The 21,100-nt window shown below is 42.8% G+C and overlaps 1 protein-coding gene across 6 annotated transcripts in view; it reads right to left on the bottom strand.

The window, feature by feature from the left end:
- FGGY (FGGY carbohydrate kinase domain containing) overlaps positions 1–21,100 on the bottom strand; it is a 383,752-nt gene that overhangs the window by 73,393 nt on the left and 289,259 nt on the right. For all 6 annotated transcript variants that reach the window (XM_024571119.3, XM_045204327.3, XM_045204325.2 and 3 more), the window contains 2 exons: positions 10,194–10,268; positions 1,463–1,583 (listed from right to left, as the gene is read on the bottom strand). In XM_024571119.3, coding sequence (XP_024426887.2) covers positions 1,463–1,583; positions 10,194–10,268 — 196 coding nt within the window. The remainder of the gene's footprint in view (positions 1–1,462; positions 1,584–10,193; positions 10,269–21,100) is intronic.

The raw sequence follows: 21,100 nt of genomic DNA, 5'->3' as shown, positions 1-21,100 counted from the left end.
AGGAGTCACCATCACCAATGGTTATAAACTGGGCAGAAAAGCTAAGAAACCTGGGCCTGAACATACCTGGGTTATGATCGCAGTCCTGCTCCTTATTGGATGTTTGAGTTTGGACAGTTGATTTAATCCACCTCCGTGAACCTCAGTTACCCTGTCTGTAAGACGGGGGCGTCAATTTCTACGTTTTGGTGGTATGTGAGGGCTAGATGTATATGGAGTGATTCACCCAATACACAGAGGGAGCTCGGTTAATGGTAGTAATTTCCACACTTAGCATCCTGATGCATTTGCCCTTAGACTGTGTAGTTTCTTATTCTGTCCTCTGGCTTGTGCCTCAGTCTACCTATCTCTAACATGGGAGAGAACTTTTGTTTGATTTCACAATATGCCGGGGTCAATTATGCCCATCACATTTGGGAAAGCTCTCACCTGCAGGAATCTGCGTGGCTTAGGGGGAGAAGAGGCAAATGATGCAGCAGAGTGGGAGCAGCGAACCTGACCCCCTGAGCTGTCAGAGGTAAGGGATCCAGAAGATGGGGGACAGCAAAAGATCACAATAAATGGAGACCAGTGTAGGGTGCGCTCACATCAGGCTGGAGCTATGGTGCCTGGCCACCCTGGGATGGGTCCTGGGAGGGGAACAGTAGTCCCCAGGAGACACTGGCAGAAATAGGAGCAAGAGGGGTAAGGGCACCAGGTGCAGAGAAATGGCAGTTCAGGCCAACCTCTGTGGCACCAGCAAGCCTCCTACCAGTGGGGCCCCTTGCTTGGGACCCAGGGGTCTGCCCTATGGATCCTGTTCCTCTTCATCTGCTCACATCACAGATGGACCAGTCCATCAGTGTGGACTCTCTCCATGTGTGTCATGATATTTGATTCTGATGAGGGCCTCAGGGTCTTCCCATGTGCAGCCACACCCACAGTTCCCATAGTAGCTGGATTCTTCATTCCTTCTTCAAGACAGTTTCCTTATCCCTTTCTCCAGGTCACTGGCCCTGCACCATCATAGGTCCAAACCACGGAGAGGGGCCCCACCGTGTTTTCATAATATCCTGTGCTCTTCTCACTTGCAGCTCTTGCCACACTAAATTCAACATGTCTGCATGCTATTTGCCTTCCTCAATAGACCTTGAACTCCTCGGGGGCAGGCTTTATACCATATTCATTTCTGTACCTCCAATATTTCCCACAATGCACTGATCAGAAGTACTCAAAACTGTTGAGTAAATGCTTGAATATGGATCCAGTCCTGCTGGCCTCTCTCGCCTCATTTCTCAGCATCATCCCACAGCTGACCACAAAGACTCCACAGTTATCTTTTAAAAAATACATGTTAGCCTAGTACACATTTGAAACAATTTGGCATACCACCCATATCCCCCGATTCTCAACCCTGCCTGGATCACGGACACGACCCTTTGCTGCCAAGCCCAAGGTGACCTTCTCGCCTCCCCAGACTTACCAGTAATGTCCGCATGCATTTGCACAAAAAGGGGGTTCTTGCTCAGGCCTCCGCACAGGAACAGAGTGCTGATGGAGTGCCCCGCTGCCTCCATGGCCTCTATAATGAGGCGGGTCCCAAACTTCAAGGGAAAAACAAAAGAAAGCATCAGAGTGATATCCAGAGAAAATGATATCAAACGTTTCCTAAATGCTGACCCCGCGCCAGACACTACGCTCAGGGCTCTGCGAACACCGTCTTGGAAAGCCGAGACTCGGAGCCAGCAGGTTGTTTCTGGTCACGGGGGTCATTAAGTCACAGAGTGGGGACTCCAATCTGGGCCTGCCTGATTGAAGATCCTCTTCATTACTACACCATTTGCTTCTAGCAGTTGTTCCATGATATTGATAAAAATAAATGACAGTATTAGCACAGTTAATGCATATTAATATAGTTCATTCGAGTCAATGTTTGATGAGGGTTATTGTGGCCTGGGTCTCCTCTGAGGTATAGGGGAATGAAGCAATGGGTAACCCTGCTCTGAAAATAATGGTCAGTGGTCCCCAAGTCAACCTTTCTTCCCGAAATAAGAACTAAAGATGATTTTTCTTGAAAAAGACACCAACAAATTAAGCAGCAGAAACATGGAAAGAGGGCTCTCATTGCACAAAGAAGGTGAAACTCAGACTTGGGGATGGCAAAGGGCTAAAATGACCTTGTTATCACCTGAGTCCAGGTAGTGGTTCCCATAATGAAGCTTCCACAGCTGGAATCCTTTCCCAGTCAGTCCTTAATGACCCGGGAAGATGCAGAAATCACATGCTGTGGTTGGCTCAGGCCTTTGCTGTATTTTCATTCCGGCCCTTGTGTCTTAATATCTTCCTAAAATGTGTTATCCTCGTCCTTGTCTTGCTAAGTTTACTAAACTTAAACTCAGCAAATAACGCTGAGGCTTGGGAAGAGGAAACCCTCGTGGGATCAAGATGAATCTTCATGTACGATTCTTTAGCTTCAGATTTTCAAACAGCTAAAATCATAATTTATTTGGAAGTTCAGAACCTGGAAGTTCACAAATCATAACTTTTGGGGGACAGGGATTAAAAACAAAAAAAGATGAATTGTGATATGGACTTAGGCGGCAGGAAGTAGTGTTTTGGGGTTTTTTTTTGTGGAGAGATAGCCCTCAAAAAGTTTAGAGATGTAGCAATTCCGGGGAATGACGAAGTCCTTTGACGAAGGTGTGCACAGGGGAGCGAGATGCTGAAGCAGTCAGAGGAGAAGGTCAAAGGAGAGGACGAGGTCAAGGATCTGAGAGGACAGGTTGAGCTGGAGAGCCTGCGTGAGTCAGTGTCCTGACTGAAAGTGCAGCACTGCTGGCAAGTTGCTTCCCCAGCACAGGGATGGGGCAGGTGTGGGGCGGGGGGAGGGAGGTAGTTCAGCTGGAGGGTGGGCCAAATCAGAGGCTTAACCAAAGTAAAGTATGGAGATTTGACAAGTGGTCTGAATGGTCCTGTGACCCCTCGGGGGTGGAATGCAGGGCAAGCGAAACCTCCTTGGACAAGGTTGTCTGCAGAGCTGTGCATCCTGGTGCCTCTGGGAGAGGGCGTGACTAGGGGGTGATCTGGGGACCAGGCGGCATGAGATCCTGATTGCTGTGGACTAAATGATGAGGGAGGGAAGGCAGCCGAGGAGCAAAAACACAGCAGTTCCAGCCCAAAGGGCCATGGGGTTTGTAGAAGTTATTAATGAATTTGGTAAGAATATGGATTAGGTAAAACTTGGGCCAACAAAGATAATCCACAGCTGTAGTGGTGTTTTTGTTTTGTTTTTTTTAATTAAAACATGTTGTACCACATAAGGCCAGATCCTGCTTATTGATTATGGGTTGATTACCCCCAGATGTTCTTTCCTAAGGTTTTTGGCAGTCATGAACTCTCTTGAGAACATAAGAAAACCTACTGACCTCCCCAGAAAAAATTCATATACAAAATAATACTATGAATAATTTAGAGGCCTACAGGTGCCCTTATGTCCCCTGCTGATCATTTAGTGCCCATGGATTACAGGTAAGCCTGGACTACTCTAGGGGCATGAATCTACAGTAGCTAAGATCATGGCTTTTGAATTTAAAAAAACCTAGGATGGTATTAAGGCATTTCACCTATTTCTTGAATCAAACCTGTACCTAACCTGTCTAAGACTTCATTCTCATTTTTAAAATGGGAATAATAATATCATATTTGTTCATTTGAAAATTCTGTGTATTTTCAGGATTGACCTGGAACGACTGAGATGCAATCTTAGGCTCCATAAAATACAGCGAGCCTTACCTTGCAAGGCTGCCGTTGCAGTCAGAGTAGGTAGAAGAGTGTCAAGAACATGGCAAGTGTTTAGAGATGAGTCACTCTGGTCATTAGGACTCTGCTACGCACTCAAAAGTCATCTCCAATCAGTGAGAAATTTAAAGACGGCATCCTGTTATCCCCATTGAGGAGTGACATGATTTGCTTCAGGCAACAGAGTCTGTATGGGGGTGGGGGTTAAATGCCTCCCAATAGATAGAAATGCTATGCAAAATCGCTATTTCTCATGTCTCTAAAACCAGGCACTGGGGCTCAAGTGCTTAGAGGGCCTGGGTTGAGATGAATACAAAGCCCATTGCCTGGGAAAAGGAAAGAAAGGATCCAATGAGGGCACTCCCTCAACAGGGGCTGTGACAGCCGGTCTCTCCCTCCCGTGGCATTGTTGGCTGGAGTTTCCCACTCGGCCAGGCCTGTGGTGGGGCCTTCCCTCCACTCTGTGAACCGCTCCACCCTCCTCGAAAGGCTTTGTGCTAAAATGATTTTGTGCTCACCTTTCTGGAAAAAGTGTTTTCACAGAGAAATTTAAATTAAAATTAGGCTATTCCACTGGGAATGTACAGAACCAAATGCAAATCAAGAGACTTCAAATGCAAATAGTACTTTTTAAGGGTCTATTCTGAAAAGAAAACTATAGATGAACAGACTATGGATAAACTGGGTGTTTGACAGGTCTTTCAATTAAGTGTGATCAAGAGAGAATTTTACTTCACGGAGGGTTTCCGCACAGTCCCGAGTTAACTTCATTACAATATCTCTTCAATTTTGTTCTATTTCTACAAAATACCAATCACAGATATTACTACAGAAAGGAATTCATTTAACTTTAACTTATCAACAACAAACGGGTATCAGGGCCTTCTTCAGACCCAATGAAATAAAATTTTATTTTCAAGTTTAATGTTGTAAGAAAATATCTTATCAGAATGCTTAATTAAAATGCACATTTTTGCCTAAAAGATCAGCGCGCCCAGATATTTTTGCAAAAGAGACTGAACTCACAATTCAATTGATTTCATAATAAAGCCTTATTGAAAAATCTCTGTCTTAAATTGCCTTCCCTTCACGGTATTATAAAGGTCATCAAGACAATAGACAAAATAAATATGATAGCTTTTAATACACGTACGGTCCATTACATACAAAAGTGATTTTCCAAATGTGTGTTATTTGGGGAAATGTAGTGGGCTCCCCCCACTCCCCACCCCCCCACACTGCCTGCGTTAAGTTTATCCTCATTTACACATTTTAAGACTGCCGCTGCAGTGTTGTTAGCAGGCAGGGGACCTCTGTGAGACAATCTGGCCAAATTAACAATGTTTTCTAAGAGTGGCAAGTCAAAACTGTTCTTGGGAATGCCTGAACGCTTATTTCATCCATGAGGCTTTTATAAATAGATCAAAGAAAAGTGCAGCGTGGTGAAGTGCAAAGAGCAGAAGCGTGGGAGCAAGACAGAGGTTCAAATTCCGACTCTGCCATGCACTAGCTGTTTTGACCTTCGCTGTAAAGTGAAGACAATCTCATCTACTTACAGGTTACTGACTTAAGCCACAGGTGGGTAAGGCACTCTGTTTGGTGCCTGGTACTGGGAGTGGGTATCAATGACAGGTAACAGTTATTATCATCACGTGATGGTGCCCCTTGACCCATCCTGTGGGGCTTCGTTCTTCACGTCCACCTCTTAGCAAGGACTCGGAAAGATGAGCATCACACAGCTCTGATTTTCCAGGAATATTCATTTCAGTGCAAGCAATTCATTCCACTATAATAAGACTTTTCATACAGCAACATGAATGAATCAGAAAATATAAGTTCTTTAACACATTATCTATTTAGCTTTATTTTAGAAATCCCAGCTCTGTCCCTTACTAGTTATATGGAGCTGAGCAATTAACTTCGCTGAGACTTCGGTTTCTAATCTGTGGAATAGGGATTGTCATACCTACCTCCTGAGGCTGTCAGATAATGTGTGTAAAATACTTAGCACAGTGCCTGGCACATAATACCCCAAACTACATTATTTATTACCCTCATCATTACTATAAAACTTGATCACTAAATAAACGTTTTTACTGCTGATGCACATTTTTGCTCTCCATTTTCATCTTACTTGTCACTCCTTTCATTTTGATGGGTGTCAGAATTGTCTGGTTTTGACCAAGCCCCCATAAATAAAGCAGGCTGATTGATTCCACCGAACTGGTCAAGCTATTAAATCAACAAGACAGCTGCTTGGGACAAATCAAGTCAAACTGGCCTATAAACTAAGAGGACTGTTCAATCAAGTTGGCTGATCCCACACTCCTCCTACATAGTTGCATTCAAGACCACACGTGCCTTCCATGGTGGGGAAGTTCTGTCTCTTATCAGACATGCACATCGCCGGGACACATCTGAACATGAGAAAAGCGCCTTTGTTGGTGATATGGACATGTTCAAAAAATACATGTGGTTTCATTATTTGAAACAATGAGGCCAGAAAAGAGGTATGGAGAAACAATAATCGAGTAATATATAAATATGTCCATATAGCATTAACAACTTTGTTTAAATAGGTATGTTTCTGAAAATGAATTTTGAATCTGAATTAAATGAACTGATGTTTCCTTTATGTTGGTCCCAATTTTCTTTCCAGAGTGGCTAAGTCTAACTGGATCACCTGTTACATTCGGGGTTCCTACCACCTCTGAGACCCACTACCCTGAAAATGTACTTTCTAACGTGCACTCACGTACAATCTTTCACGCGTGATTTCAGGGTCAAGAGCTGCTTGTAGCCCAGCCCATGCATGAGTCACCGCTAGAGAATAAGATTCCTTAAACAATCATGTTCAAGCTTTTAGAATTTTGTTTTCATTTTTGATTTGCCTTTGTTTTAGGAGCTCCTAATGCTTTAGATATAAATTGTTCCCTTTCTTCATCTCTAACCATCAAAGCTTTCATTTTAGCAGCTGATTATCTAAAAACAAATACTTTTGTGTTCTAAGAAAGCTTACTATTTAAACAAACCCTGTGATTAAATTTTTGCAGAATGAATAATTATCATGGGGTTTTATAAATTTGGACATTCTTAATTCCAGTTTTTTCTTATTGCCAATATACACAGCATCTGCTTGCTTGCTTCTATTTAATTGAACTTAGAAGGTAAATTAGACAAATGACAAGTGTGATGTTCAAAGACTTTACCACCTTTCAGCTATTTGAGGTTATTAATAAAGCAGGTGACTATCTTTATCAAGATTTCCTTCTGGATAGACACCCATATCTTTTTAGCGGGATCCCTTTAGTTAAGAATCTCTGTCATAAAAGCATATGATGTAGCCTGGGGAGCATGGGGTTTAAAGTTTGTTGATATCATAAGTCTCTGTAAAAATGGCATTAAAACACTCCCACAACCACATCAAAATTACAACTAAACTACACAACAACCGTCATTCAGAACTGCCTAACATCTTGCTGAATGAAAGTCCTACAACTGAAGATATAAAGAAGCTGCCACATCAAGACTGGTAGGAGATGCGGAGATGCAGAATAAGCTGGCCCCCCATCCACATGTGGCAGATAAAAACTGAGAGGGATGTCTCAGCTGTGGAGATTCCCTCTGATGAGTGAGGGGTCCCACACACCAGGCCCTCCAGCCCAGGGCCCCAGTGCCAGGATGAGAAGTGCCCACAACTTTTGGCTGCAAAAACCAGCCAGGATGTGGCAGAGTGAGACACAGGGCTTCTGGAGTCCCAGGAAGTTCCTCTTAAAGGGCTGCATACAGATTTACTCAGTCTCACTTGCTCTAAGCTCCAGCACTGGGGCAGCAGCTTAAAAGGCACCAGGGACACATGGGGAGGAATTGGACAGTCGGGCATCAGGGCTAGAGCTGCAGGGGCAGCTTTCTCCAAGACGGAAGTGCTGGCAGAGGCCATTGTTCCTTTTCTGAGCCTTCCCCCTAGAGCCAGCAGGTGGACACAATATCTGAGTCTCCATCAACCTAGTTATCACTGTTTGCCTGACCTGGTGATTCCCTGAGACCCCCGCACTCCTAACCTGTTGGCCCCAAGTTGTTTCCAGTGGCTTTTCCACACAAATGGCCTGTCTTGGCTCATGCTTCAGACTTTGCTATAATATCTTCAATAAACATTATCTGGCCTTGGCATGCCCTATATCTCTCGCTAAGTGTCCCCAGGACCAGCACTAGTAGAAGCTTGCCTTGGTTCACCACTTAGCCTCTCCTGGGCAGCTCCAAGCTCAGCACAAGTAGCAATCATCTGCAGACTGCTTTGTAGCTCAGGCTGGGAGGTCCTGAGCAGAATACAGGTGGTAGCTGACATGGCCTGTACCTCCTGGGAGGCCCCAGAGCCAGCACACCTGGTAGACAGCTTCAGACCATGTTGAAGCATCACCTAACCACCTCTATAAGCAATACACTCAGGAGTGGACTCAGTGGACATCAGAGCCCTGCTAAAGAAAGTCCTGCTCCATGGGGTGACCCTTCATGGTGGTCACAGCCAGTTCTTGCAGCCAATATACCTACATGTAAATCTCTCCCACTGATTTACAAACAGCAATCAAGGCTCAAGTACAAAAAGAGGGTATACACAGCCACATGTAGATGTGGGGGAGGTGGTGCTAAGCACCTAGAGTGTCCAACTCCAGAGAACAAGGAGGCTGTGCCACTGGACCCTACATGACACCCACTATATTAGGTCACTCTACCAAGCTGGGGAGACACTGCAGCTCTAGCTATTAAAAAAAAAAAAAAAAAAAAAAAAAAAAAAAAAAACAACCCAAAGGGAAGCTGCCAAAATGAGGAGACCAAGAAACACATCCCAAATAATAGAACAAAACAAAACTCCAGTAAGAGAACTAAACAAAATGGAGACAAACAATCTACTAGATGCAGAGTTCAAAACACTGGTTATAAGGATGCTCACTGAAATTGGGGGAAGAGTAGATGAACTTAGAGAGAACTTCAACAGCATAAAAAAAGCACATAATAACCATAAAAAAGAACCAGTCAGAAATGAAGGATACACTAACTGAAATAAAGAATAATTTACATGGAATCAACAGTAGAGTAGATGAAGCCAAGAATCAAAACAGTGATTTTGAATATAAGGAAGTAGACAACACCCAGTCAGAACATCAAGAAAAAAAAGTAAAAGAAATGAGGATTGTGTAAGGAGCCTTTGGGACAACTTCAAGTGTACCAACATTCAAATCATGGGGGAACTGGAAGGAGAAAAGAGAGAGCAAGAAATTGAAAATGTATTTGAAAAAATAATGATGGAAAACTTCCCTAACCTGGTGAAGAAAACAGACATACAAGTGCAGGAAGCACAGTGACTCCTAAATAAGATGAACCCCAAAAGGTCCACACCAAGACACATCATAATTAAAATGCAAAAGGTAAAGACAAAGAGAGAATCTTAAAAGTAGCAAGAGAAAAGCAATTAGTTACCTACAAGGGAGCTTCCATTAGGCCGTCGGCTGATTTCTCAACCTAAACTTTGCATGCCAGAAGGGATTGAAAGCAATATTCTAGGTGATGAAAAGCAAGGAACTACAACCAAGATTACTCTACCCAGCAAATCTATCATTTAGAATGGACGGACAGATGAAGAGCTTCCCAGACAAGAAAAAGCTAAAGAAGTTCATCACAACCAAACCAATATTACATGAAATGTTAAAAGGTGAAGAAGAAAGAAAGAAAAGAAAAGAAAAGAAAAGAAAAGAAAAGAAAAGAAAAGAAAAGAAAAGAAAAGAAAAGAAAGAAAGAAAGAAAGAAAGAAAAGAAAAGAAAGAAGAAGAAAGAAAGAAAGAGAGAGAGAGAGAGAAAGAAAGAAAGAAGAAGAAAAAAAAATATGAACAGTAAAATGGCAATAAATACATATCTATCACCAATTGAATCCAAAAACCAAAATAAATAAGCAGAACAGAAACAGACTTATAGATACAGAGAACATTTTGACAGTTGTCAGATGGGAGGGAGGTTGGGGGATAGGTGAAAAAGGTGAAAGATGTACAAATGGGTAGTTACAAAATAATCCTGGGGATGTAAAGTATACCGTAGAGAATATAGTCAATAATATTCTAATAACTACGTATGGCGTTAGATGGGTACGAGCTTTATCTGCATGATTACTTAGTAAGTTACATAACGTCCAATCACTGGGATGTACACTAATATTGTATGTCAACTATAACTGAATACTAAAAATTAGAAAATGACTCCTTTTATATTTATAGGGAAATACAGTTGATCTTTGAACACAAGTTTGAATTGTACTAGTTCACTTATATGCAGATTTTTTCAACAAATACTATACAAGTATTTTCTCTTCCTTATGATTTTCTTAGTAACATTTGAAATTTTTAAAAAGTGGCATTAAAGTATCTTACAGCAATGGCTTGAACTGTAGCCAGGTAGAGAATGGCAAGATCATCGAGGTCCTGAGACAGTTTCAATCCGGTGACCTGGAGAGATGAAAACAAAAAATGAAGATGAGGGCCAAAAGGAACTGCCACGGATAGAGTTCGTTCCCATGAAACACGTTCAGATGTGTTTCTTGCCAAAACAAGTTCACGTGCAAATCCCCCTTTTGTCAGCTGAATGTGAAATGACTACTAAATTGTTTAATCTCCAGACCTGGGAAAACTAGCTCTTCTCCTTCAGAGAAATCCTTTGCCTTGAGTTAAACAAAAATGAAACAAATACTATAGAAAGGTTGTGTTTGAGATTTCTGAGAATGGGATAAAATGTCTTTCCTCTTCTTTAAAAACTCTTTTATTACAAATGTCTTTGGCTTGCAGCAGTCGACAACATGCGGCGGTGGCCTTCTTACAAAAGCCGACCTTATTTCGGGCTCCGCTACTGTCAGGACCAGTGTGACAGCATCCAGAGGGTATTCAGGGCAAAATAATATGTCTGCTATAAATGTTATACCTACTAGGGGATAATTTGGCCTCTGTGGTTTGCAAGGGAATCCCATGAAAATCAATCGGAACCACACGCTTGTATGGAGTGTGTGAATCTCTGAGAGATTCCAGAACTGAACAGGATGTTGGGTTGGGATGCCTTTGAGACTCATTCACCGTCCCACTTTCATGACTCCCATTCATCAAGGTGTTCTCTTGGGACCTTTCTAGATGGTTATGAAGACTGCTGGTTCTGTCAGACATAGTGTGAAGCCTGTGGCCAGTGATACCGGAGTTCACTTTATATTTTCACATTACAAAAATTAATTCACCTAACACACTTACTCAGGGCCTACAGTGTGCATGGTCCCAAATTCAATGAGGTGGTAACATGCATCCTGTGTTACAATAGAGGGGCCAAGAAGTCTACATCAGTCCCTCTCCTTCACCTCTCCAGATTCCATCCCTAGCCATGATGAAGGGGCCAGCAGTGGCCTGTTGGCAGGACACAGATACCATTCTGTTACTGAAACCAGAAACTTGGAAGCACTATTCCCTGGCTTTTCTCTCCCTTCCCACATTTAGCTAGTCTCCAAGTCTTGTATATTTGATCTCCCAATTTTTTTTGCCTTTATCCCTTCTTCATCCTCACTGTTTCACACTTCCTTAATCCAGACCACCACTGTGTCCTTCCTCGTTGCTGAATTAGCCCTGAGCGAATACTCCTTTTTAATGGTGCTCCTCTCTGCCATGGAGCTAGTGATTATTCTCAAATGCAAATCTGCTCATGTAACTCCCTGTTAAAAATTCTCCGCCTTGCCCTGATTTTTAAAAAAAATTTAAAAAATATTTTTTAATCCTCACCAGAGGAAATTTTTTTTTCATTGCCTTTAGAGATACAGAAAGGGAGAAAGAAAAAGAGAGATAGAAATGTCAACGTGAGAGAGAAACATCAACTGGTTGCCTTCCAGACGTGCCCAGACTGGGGATCGTATGTGCCGGGGCTGGGGATTGAACTCTCAACCTAGGTATGTGCCCTGACTGGGAATTGAAGTCACAACCTTTTGGTCATGGAACAGTGCTCCAACCAACTAAGCCACACAAGCCAGAGCCTCTTTTCCCTCAATGAGAAGCAGAAATGTCTTCTTCCTAGGCTCACCCCTGTTCACTACTCCAGTGTCCAAGCTTGCTTACTTAGTATCTTGTGCTCCAGCTATTCTGAGTACTCACCTAAGCTTGATAATATGGGGATTCCTGCAGAGAATTTTTTTTGGCAAATATTTGTGCAGCTAGATGAGAAAAAATGTCTTTAATTTTAACTCAGAGGAGCATGGAAGGTTTGAATGAGAGACAAGAGAGGAACTCTGGGGGTGCATTCTCTCAAGCCAGTTACTCTCTGTGAAGGGACATCTCTCACGAAATTCTCCAGAGATCTAAACATATAGTAAGCATGCTTGAACTAGGAGAAACATAAATAATGCTGACAATATAGAAATTCATTTCATAATCTTCCTCAGGAAATAATTTGCCTAAGGGAACGTAGAGGATGGAAACCAAAACCTAGGTATTCTGACAGACTTTTCTTATGCTATTCACCACAGTATCTCCGACGCCTAGCACCGTGCCTGGCACATAGCAGACACTAAGTTAATACCTGTTGAATGTGTGAATTAGTGACAATTCTATGTTCCCTCTTCCTTTTGTATACTGCTCTTTGCTAATATTCTATCCTTCTGTCATTATACAATTATGAGAAGACAATGTTTACTACCTCAGCTCTTCATACTTTCACAGAGGGGAAGAGTTATTTGTTCCATGTCCTGAGAGAGAATATTGAAGATCACTTACAGCTGCTTGCTCCATGCTCCCAGCACCTCCAACCTCCATCCTTACCATTCCTCATTGGAGGAGTGGCTTACGTAAGACTGGAGTAAAAGTAGGTCCCTTTAGCACACAGGGAAACTTTGTGTGAACTAGAAAAAATGCGCCCCCTTCTGGATTAAATACAGAAGGCATGCCATCTGGGAGAATGAATTATAAAAAGGAGCAGAGTGAACAGGGTTTCAGCCCTGTCATATGTCCCCCTCAACTGAATGTCTTGTGTGAGCAAGCAGCGCCATGACATGCAACAGTCCTGGGTAAAGATCACTAGTCATGAATGGTCTGCCCCCCCCACCCCTCTCCCTTTCCCTCTCTCTCCCTCTCTCTCCTCTATCTGTTCTATACTTGTCTAGCCTCAATAACATCTCCGCTGTTGGTCTTCTGGGAAGGCCAACTGGGTCATGGCTTAGAGCTCTCTTCTAGAGCCCAGCTAGAAGGCAGACCACCTCTGGCTTCCTCTCCCTGGTCATCAATGTCACGTGAATCAAGTCATGTTCACCAGTGTGACTATGTATGTATCTGCTTGGCAGACCCACACGTTCCTAAAGGTCAGTCCTGAACCAGATGTAGGTAAATTGTAATGGGGGTTGGGGAGAAGTTTGACCTGCATATAAGATGTACTCTCCTATTAATTTATGAGAAATCTCAGTAACCCGTATAATAGCATTGATAGTATTTCTAGTTCTGTTATCCTTTTCAATTAGTAAGACTCCAGAAAAGAGGCATGTGATATCACCAGATTTAGCTTTCTTAACCTCCATCAAATATTCATATGAAATTCCAAAAAGGATTAGTATTTGAGCAAAAAGATATCATGGACCCTTCTCTAAGTTTCTAGTGCCTCCTGAACTCAGAAATCACAGAGCAGAAAAGAGAAGATAGGAAATGAGCAGTAAATGAGAATGATATAATAGTGTTACTGAGCACTAAATTTAACTCTTGAGCTTGTTAGGAGCTGTGACAAAAGGGGGCACATAATGGGTGACACAGCCTTCCTTTTTTCGATACATAAAACATACCCATCCTTCAAGGAGAAAAAGCTATTCCTGGGAAGAAGACAGTACAAAAGGGCGTCATCCCGCACACTTCTGTCAAAGCCATTTCCAACAGTTCCTCCCCACTAGCACCAGGGCCATGAAGCTGCAACGTGCCTCACTGAAAAACATTTCTCTACAGTGCAAAGTTACTATGGCCAGGAACAAGGAGGTCCCTGCGTCCTTGACATCGCACCTGATATTCAGATGGAGGCAGTAAGGGGCATATGATCATTCAGTCCATTGACTCTTAATACCAGGGACCTCAGCCCTGCCTTGACACAGGTTGAAAGACAGTCAGCCCCAGGTGGAACTGTCTAAGAAATGGCTGCCATGTGGACAACTCAGGAGGCCAGAGAGGGCCCTTAGGGAGCTGCGTTGGTAGGAAGGTGGCAGCAATGCCCTGGGAGTGCCAGGGACATGTCCTAGAGGAGGTGCAGCTTTGTAACCAGTGAGAAAGCTGGGAGAAGACAGATGCAGGGATACTCCTGGCTGAAGGCTGAAAGGTTCCATCAGTAAGAAGAAATGGGAAGGAAGCATAAGCGGAAGAAATGTGTCTACAGATGTGCACGTGCCTGTTTTGAATGTCTGGGTGAGACAGTGAATGTATGGGGAAGCCCCATGGGACAGCTGCAGTAGTAAGCATATTTATTTATTTTGGCTATTGTGTAATGAGAACTGTAAGAGAAAACACAATTATTATTTAGAGATGTGTGAAAGGTGTATATGGTGGCCAAAGAGATGCAAACTGTGTCTGATCACTTCAACATCTTAGATAACGATTATAATGCTTATGTACATCTTGGGACTTTTTAGCTTAGAAGAGAGGTATAGGTGAATGGAAAGATGATGAACTTAGGAACAAGACATCTGGATTTAAGTCTTGACATTCCCCCTAACTGGCTGCATGACAGTGTGAGTTTTGTATCCTCTCTGAGCCTCAGTTTTTTTTTACTTATAAAATAAAAATAATATCTCAAGGCACTTGTACAAAGATTACATATCATTTGCAAAGTTTCTTACTTTTTCAGCACGCTGTACTGAGTTTACAAGAGCTAGACACTTGCAGTGCCAACCGTGGGTACATAGATGACACTTAAGTTGGACCCAAGGAAGCACACACCAAGGCACATCATAACTACGTTACTCAAGATTAAAGAGAAGGAGAGAATCTTAAAAGCAGCAAAAGAAAAGGAGACAGTTAACTCCAAATAAGTTCCCATAAAACTTCTCCAAAGAAGTTCCCATAAAACTATCAGCTGATTTCTCAAAAGAAAACTTACAGGCAAGAAGAGGCTGGAAAGAAGTATTCAAATTCATAAAAGGCAAGGCCAAGATTACTCTATCCAGCAAAGCTATCATTTAGAATGGAAGGGCAGATAAAGGCTTCCCAGATAAGGTCAAGTTAAAGGAATTCATTATCATCAAGCCCTTATTATATGAAATGTTGAAGGGATTTATCTAAGAAGATAAAAAATATGAACAGTAAAATGACAGCAAACTCACAGTTATTAACAACCACGCCTAAAACAAAAACAAAAGCAAACTAAGCAAACAACTAGAACAGGAACGGAACCACAGAAATGAAGATCACATGGAGGGTTATCAGCGGGGAGGGAGAGGGGGAGAGTGGGGGGAAAAGATGCAGGGAATAAGAAGCATAAATGGTAGGTAGAAAATAGACAGGGGGAGGTTAAGAATAGTATAGGAAATGGAGAAGCCAAAGAACTTATATGTACGACCCATGGACATAAACTAAGGGTGGAGGGAATGCCGGTGGGAGGAGGGGTACAGAGTGGAGGGGAATAAAGAGGAAAAAATTGGGACAGCTGTAATAGCATGATCAATAAAATACACTTTAAAAGAATAAAAGTGTTTATTTACTTCCCCTTTCTCTTGAATACACAAAGGGCTCAATCCCACTTATTAACTGGAAGAGAGCGATACGGCGTCTCCAACATGCTATGGGCACCACCAGGGCAGCAGTGAGGGCCGCTGAAGACCAGTGGCTGTACAGGGTCAGGCAGGCAGGGCAAAGTGATGCTGACTATCATATCAGGATCAGAATGTTAAAGGCATGACATCTAGGAGTGTGGAAGAGCAGTGTGTTCCTGATGAATGCCCAGACGTGGGACAGTTGGGGACAGATGGGACAGTGGGGGACTCACCTGCAAAAACTCCTTGCAGACCCCTTAGACCTTATCAACGTACACACTTCCATTCACTATGTGAAGAAGAAAGATAGATGGACTTCCACCCATACTCCGGCACATCCCTGAACTCTTTCCTGGGGTCCTGGCTGAATGCAGATTTCCTGAGACCCAGCTCCAGATCAGCTGAACTGTTACTATGGGCCCAGTGACTTGAAGTTTCAGCCAGGCCCTGATGTACAACAAGGTGTGGGAACAACTGTCCTAAATCTTGGCCTTGTGAATTCTAGGTTCATAAGCCCTAAAATAGCTGAGATTTTAAAATGTATTAGTAACTTAGCTAAGTTTCTTCCTTCTTATTCCCAACAACACGCATAGGCTTCAGTGACAAGAATCGAGGCTGACACCTGGCATTGCCTGGAACTCCCTCACATTTGGGGAATGGAGATGAATGTGTTGACACAATGTGGTAGGCAGAATTCTAAAGACATTCCCCCAAGATTCGCACCCCCTGGTTACTCAGTCAAATACTAACCTAGGCACTGATGAAAGAAAGTTGCAGATGGCAATAGTTATTAGCCAGTAGACCTTAAAATATAGAGATTATCCTGGATTATCCAGTTGGGATCAACATAATCACATGAGCTCTGAAGACCGGAAGAGGAAGGCAGAAGAGTCAGTCAAGAGATATGGGAGAAGGTGGCAGGAGAAATGATGCAGAAATGGAAATCAGAGTGATTTAAAGCATGAGAAGGCCTAGATCAACCACTGCTGGCTTTGATGGTAGAGAAAGGGGGCAAGGTGCCAACAAATGCAGGTGGTCTCTAGAAAGGTGAGGACCCCTGCCTGACGCTCAGCCAGGAAACAGGGACCTCTGTCCTACCACTGCACAGAGCTTAATTTGGTCAACAATTTGAATGTGTTTGGTAGCAGATTATTCCCATCTCTGCTGATAAGAGCCCTTGGTTCTAGTCTTTTGAGAACTGGAGCAGAGGAACCAGCTGAGCCAACCTGGGCTTCTGATCTACACAACTGGGAGAAAATAAATTCAAACCTCTAAGTTTTTGGTAATTTATTAAACAGCAACATGCAAGAAAAGCACACATGGCAACTGGATGATGGACTGACAGCCCCTCACAACCTTATTCTATCGGTGAACTCTGCCCCACACAACACGAGCTCACTGGCTGTTTGCCAGATGGACCGAGCACTTCACACCTTTGTCTGCTCGCTTCTGAGGCTCTAAATCCAAGTTATTTTAACATGTCATGCCAGAGCTGTTCTGGTCAACTGTCCTGGCCCCTATTTCTTGTCATTCAGGCCTGCCTCGGATGTACACACTAACTTGAATCCTATCTTTGGTCCTCTGGCCTTAGTTCTCTTCCATTATTTCTCTTTTGGGCCTTCCTGGTAGATTTCTAGTTGGTTATGCATTCCCTTGGGAAAAACTCTGTCCATAATCTACCCTCTCTTTCAGTTTTATTTGCTTAGTGTATAAAGAGAAGACAGAAGGAAAGAACAGTCTACTTCTGTAACATCATTTAAAAAGTCCATAAGATGAGGAAAGTATGGCAGACACATTGAAAACAGAGTAAGGGTATGAAAATACAAAGATCTGGTTTTTATTTTTAAATTATTTTTCTCGCAAAGAATGTCAATGACCTCGGTTTGAAGCATGTAGGTTCTAATATCACTTCTGGTCTTTTTTCCTCTGAGTAAATAAAAGATTCTCTCAGCCTCAGTTTCTCCATTCTTCTAAATGGGGGCAACAACACTGTCTTGCAGGGTTGTTATAAATGTTGGTGACGATGCCTGTAAAGTGTCTACCATAGATGCTTGGCATAATCGTGGTTCCTGAAATACGCTACCTATTATAAATCACAATACCAGCTGCTAAATTAGTTGTTTCAATAGGAAAAAACCTGCAACATCAGAAAGCCAGTTAAATGATACTGAGGATATTAAGCTTTGTTCTAGGATTCCATTTTTCACAGGCAAAAACAACATGTAAAAGTGACTAAACAGCCCTGACCAGTGTGGCTCAGCTGGATGGGCATTGTTCTCCAAAGTGAAAGGTTGCCAGTTCCATTCCTGTCAGGGCACGTGCCTGGGCTGCAGGTTCGGTCCCCAGACAGAGCACATACAAGAGGTTCTCTCCCTTTCTTTCTCCCTCCCTTCCTCTTTCTCTAAAAATAAACAAATAAAATCTTCAAATTAAAAAAAATTACTAAAACAATATTAAATCATGACAAAAACACCAACAAATTTATGTCAAAGGGCCCACATGTTGCCAAGGCTTTCAAATATATCACTCAAAAGCTGCTCCATCACCCATCGCCCCATCAGAGGAAGCCACAAGGATACGACCTCTGGCTTCCACTGAGCTCCTGCAAACACTCATCTGAGTTGCTAACTCCATCCTCATCTCACTCTGTTTAGTGATGTCTACCTCTAGCTAGGACTCATCCGTCTGGGAACTGGCCAAGATCTCGCAATGCTTCTTTCCCGACTCTTTCCCAGTTTTCCACATGCACGCTCGCTCTGTGCTTGCTTTGGAGAGCCGCAGGAGCAGCGCTCTACCTCCCCAGCAGTGTGAGCGCCTTGTGGCCTGTGTTAGAAAACGCAGCTCTTCAACACACCAGAGAGTAACTGTCTGTTCTGGGTAGAGCTGTACTTGCAAATGAAGTAGAGGAAACACGTTTCAAGCAGTGGTGAACATGGTGTGTTCTCATGCCTGACATGTCTCTGAGGTAATTTAACTCTTTCAGTGGGTCTCTCAGGAAAGTAATTATTAAAAAAATTAAAATGAAGAGGTCACATTAATTTGAGAATAAAAACTGGTCATGCATACAAGAAGGAAAGGGCTCTTTCAGCATTCCTACAGCACTAGCTGTTCTGCAGGGTACACCAAATGTGAGCTTCCTGTTGTGCTGATGAGGAAACTGAGGGCCAAGGACTTAGACACAGAGAAGACTGATCTCTCCACCCATACGAAACTTGGTTCCTGCGATGGACCTAGTGGTCATTCGGCTTCTCCATGACGTTCATGGCTGGTGAGCCCAGGTGGTCCTGGGACTAACTGAGGTGGACGGCTCATGACGGGCTGCCCAGGATTCAAAGGAGGCACTTGGAATCCAGCTAGAGGCCTTGTGAACATGTAAGAGCCATTAGGAAGGAGCCCTAGATTCAAAGGCATTTGCTGTTGCTGTCTGTGCAGCTGCGGCAGTCTCCCATTTGGTTCGGACAAAATGCTGTAAGGAACCTGTGCCTCTCCTGCTTGCTTGTGAGAGACTCACCTCACAGAGCTAACCTCAAAGGTCAAGCGACCGGTACATTTTCAAGCCAGGATGCAAATACAGGTCTGACTTCAAAACCTGGGCTCTCTTTAATGTTTCACAGGGGCAAAAACTGTCCAACCAACCACTCGAAATAGAAACAATCTCTGTCTCTCTGTCTCTGCCTCTCTCAGACACACACACACACACACACACACATGACTAAAACATACAACCGTTCCTGATGGTGAGACTTTAGCTTCATCTATCTGTATGTGTGAACATGTCTTGTTTCTTTACTTTAAAAGAGCAATTTTCAACCTTTTTCACCTCATGGCACACATAAACTAATTACTAAAATTCTGTGGCACACCAAAAATATATTTTTTCTTGAAATGGTAAAAAAACATTGGTATAATTTTGATTCATTCACACAGGATAGCTACTGTTGTGTTGACTTTTGCCATATTTTTATTTGATAATCTAAGGGAAAATAGGTCAGTGGCCCTGACTAAATAGTTGGGTATTGCATGTTTTTTAAATTCTTGTGGCACACTGGTTGAAAATCACTGCTTTAAAAGTAAGCATTTCTGTTTTTTTTCTGGTTTTAAAGAACTTAGAACCACCAGTATTAAATGTTTTGACAGTAATTGATTGCCATTAACCAAGCTTCTGCTGAGTTTAAATATCGCATGCACAGCCCTTACCTCTCCATGCCTCATTTATTAACTGGAAAGGAGAACTATTTACATAGGTGGCTACTTGGTCCAGGCATTATGAAGTTGCCCACCCCTAACATTCATCGCTTTTTAGCTTAGTTCTGTGGGTTGATACTATATCACCAAAGGAGAAATAAAATAGCTAGTCACATGGCCGGGAACCAAATGTTAGCAGAACAAAAGGAAATGATTCTTTCAAGCATAATGGAGAGATGCCTGGGTTACGCCTTGTTCCTGCTTACAAGGGTAGGCACCTAAAGTGGAAGGGTTTAGAGCCAGGTCAAACCAGGAGTGGGCGATTACTTTTGAAATTTGAGCCAGTGAGGTTGGGAAGGAAACGAGGGCCATTACTGAGAAGAGACAGAGTCAGGGCTTTAATCCGAGGACCAGGGCAAGGATGACAATGGGAGAAAGAGTGAGAAAGCTGGGGCTCAGAACAGAGCAGCAGGGACCTGGCTGAGGCATGTGGTTCAGAATTAAGCCCCACATGATGTAGATGTTGGGACTCCTTTCTCATAGTCCTCAACACATTTTGCAAAGTCCAGTGTTAAGAGTTAAGGTAGGCCCTGACCAGTATGGCTCAATTGCTTAGAGCGTTGTTCCGTGGACTGAAGGTTGTGAGTTTGATTCTTGGTCAAGGCACATGCCCAGGTTGTGGGTTCAATCCCTGGTTGTGGTGCATACGAGAAGGCAGCCAATCGATGTTTCTGTCTTACATCGATGTCTCTCTGTCTCATTGTCTCTCTCTCTCCTCCCTTCGCTCTCTAAAAGCAATGAAAAAATGTCCTTCGGTGAGAACAAAAAAGAAAGATAACGAGTCAAGGCAGCCTCATGGGGGTGTGCATCCTGAAAGTCAGGATTCATGTTTTTGTTTTTGTGTTTTTTGAAGCTCTGCCATTTCTTGGCATTGTGACTTCAGGAAGGTCACTATTCATTCCTCATTTGGAAAATAATGAGTAAAATAATTGCTTAACCACAGGCAATATTCAGCGACTTCTCTGACCTCGGCACTGTTGAAATTTATAAAGTAAAGAAGCCACAGCCCCCACCTTCAAACTGTTTTTCTAACAAATTTAAAATATATGCTACATCTTATGACAGCTCTAATCATATTTTCTTCAGTAACTATGATTTTTATTGCCTTCAATGCAGGTTTTAATTCTGCTGTTTAATTCTGTATTTCTGGTTGTCTTTATCATTCCCTTTTTCTTCTCATTCCACTGACTTTTCATCTAACTCATTTTCTTCCTAATAAGTTTCTGCCCTATTTCATAGAGATGTGCCTTAAAAAGTCCAATTAAATATGCCAAAGAATTTTTAATGTTTTCTTTT

Source organism: Desmodus rotundus, chromosome 3 (genome assembly GCF_022682495.2).
Source record: "Desmodus rotundus isolate HL8 chromosome 3, HLdesRot8A.1, whole genome shotgun sequence".
In the NCBI taxonomy this organism is placed as follows: domain Eukaryota; kingdom Metazoa; phylum Chordata; class Mammalia; order Chiroptera; family Phyllostomidae; genus Desmodus; species Desmodus rotundus.
The sequence above is the reverse complement of the archived record's forward strand: the minus strand, read 5'-3'. Positions and strand labels throughout refer to the sequence as shown.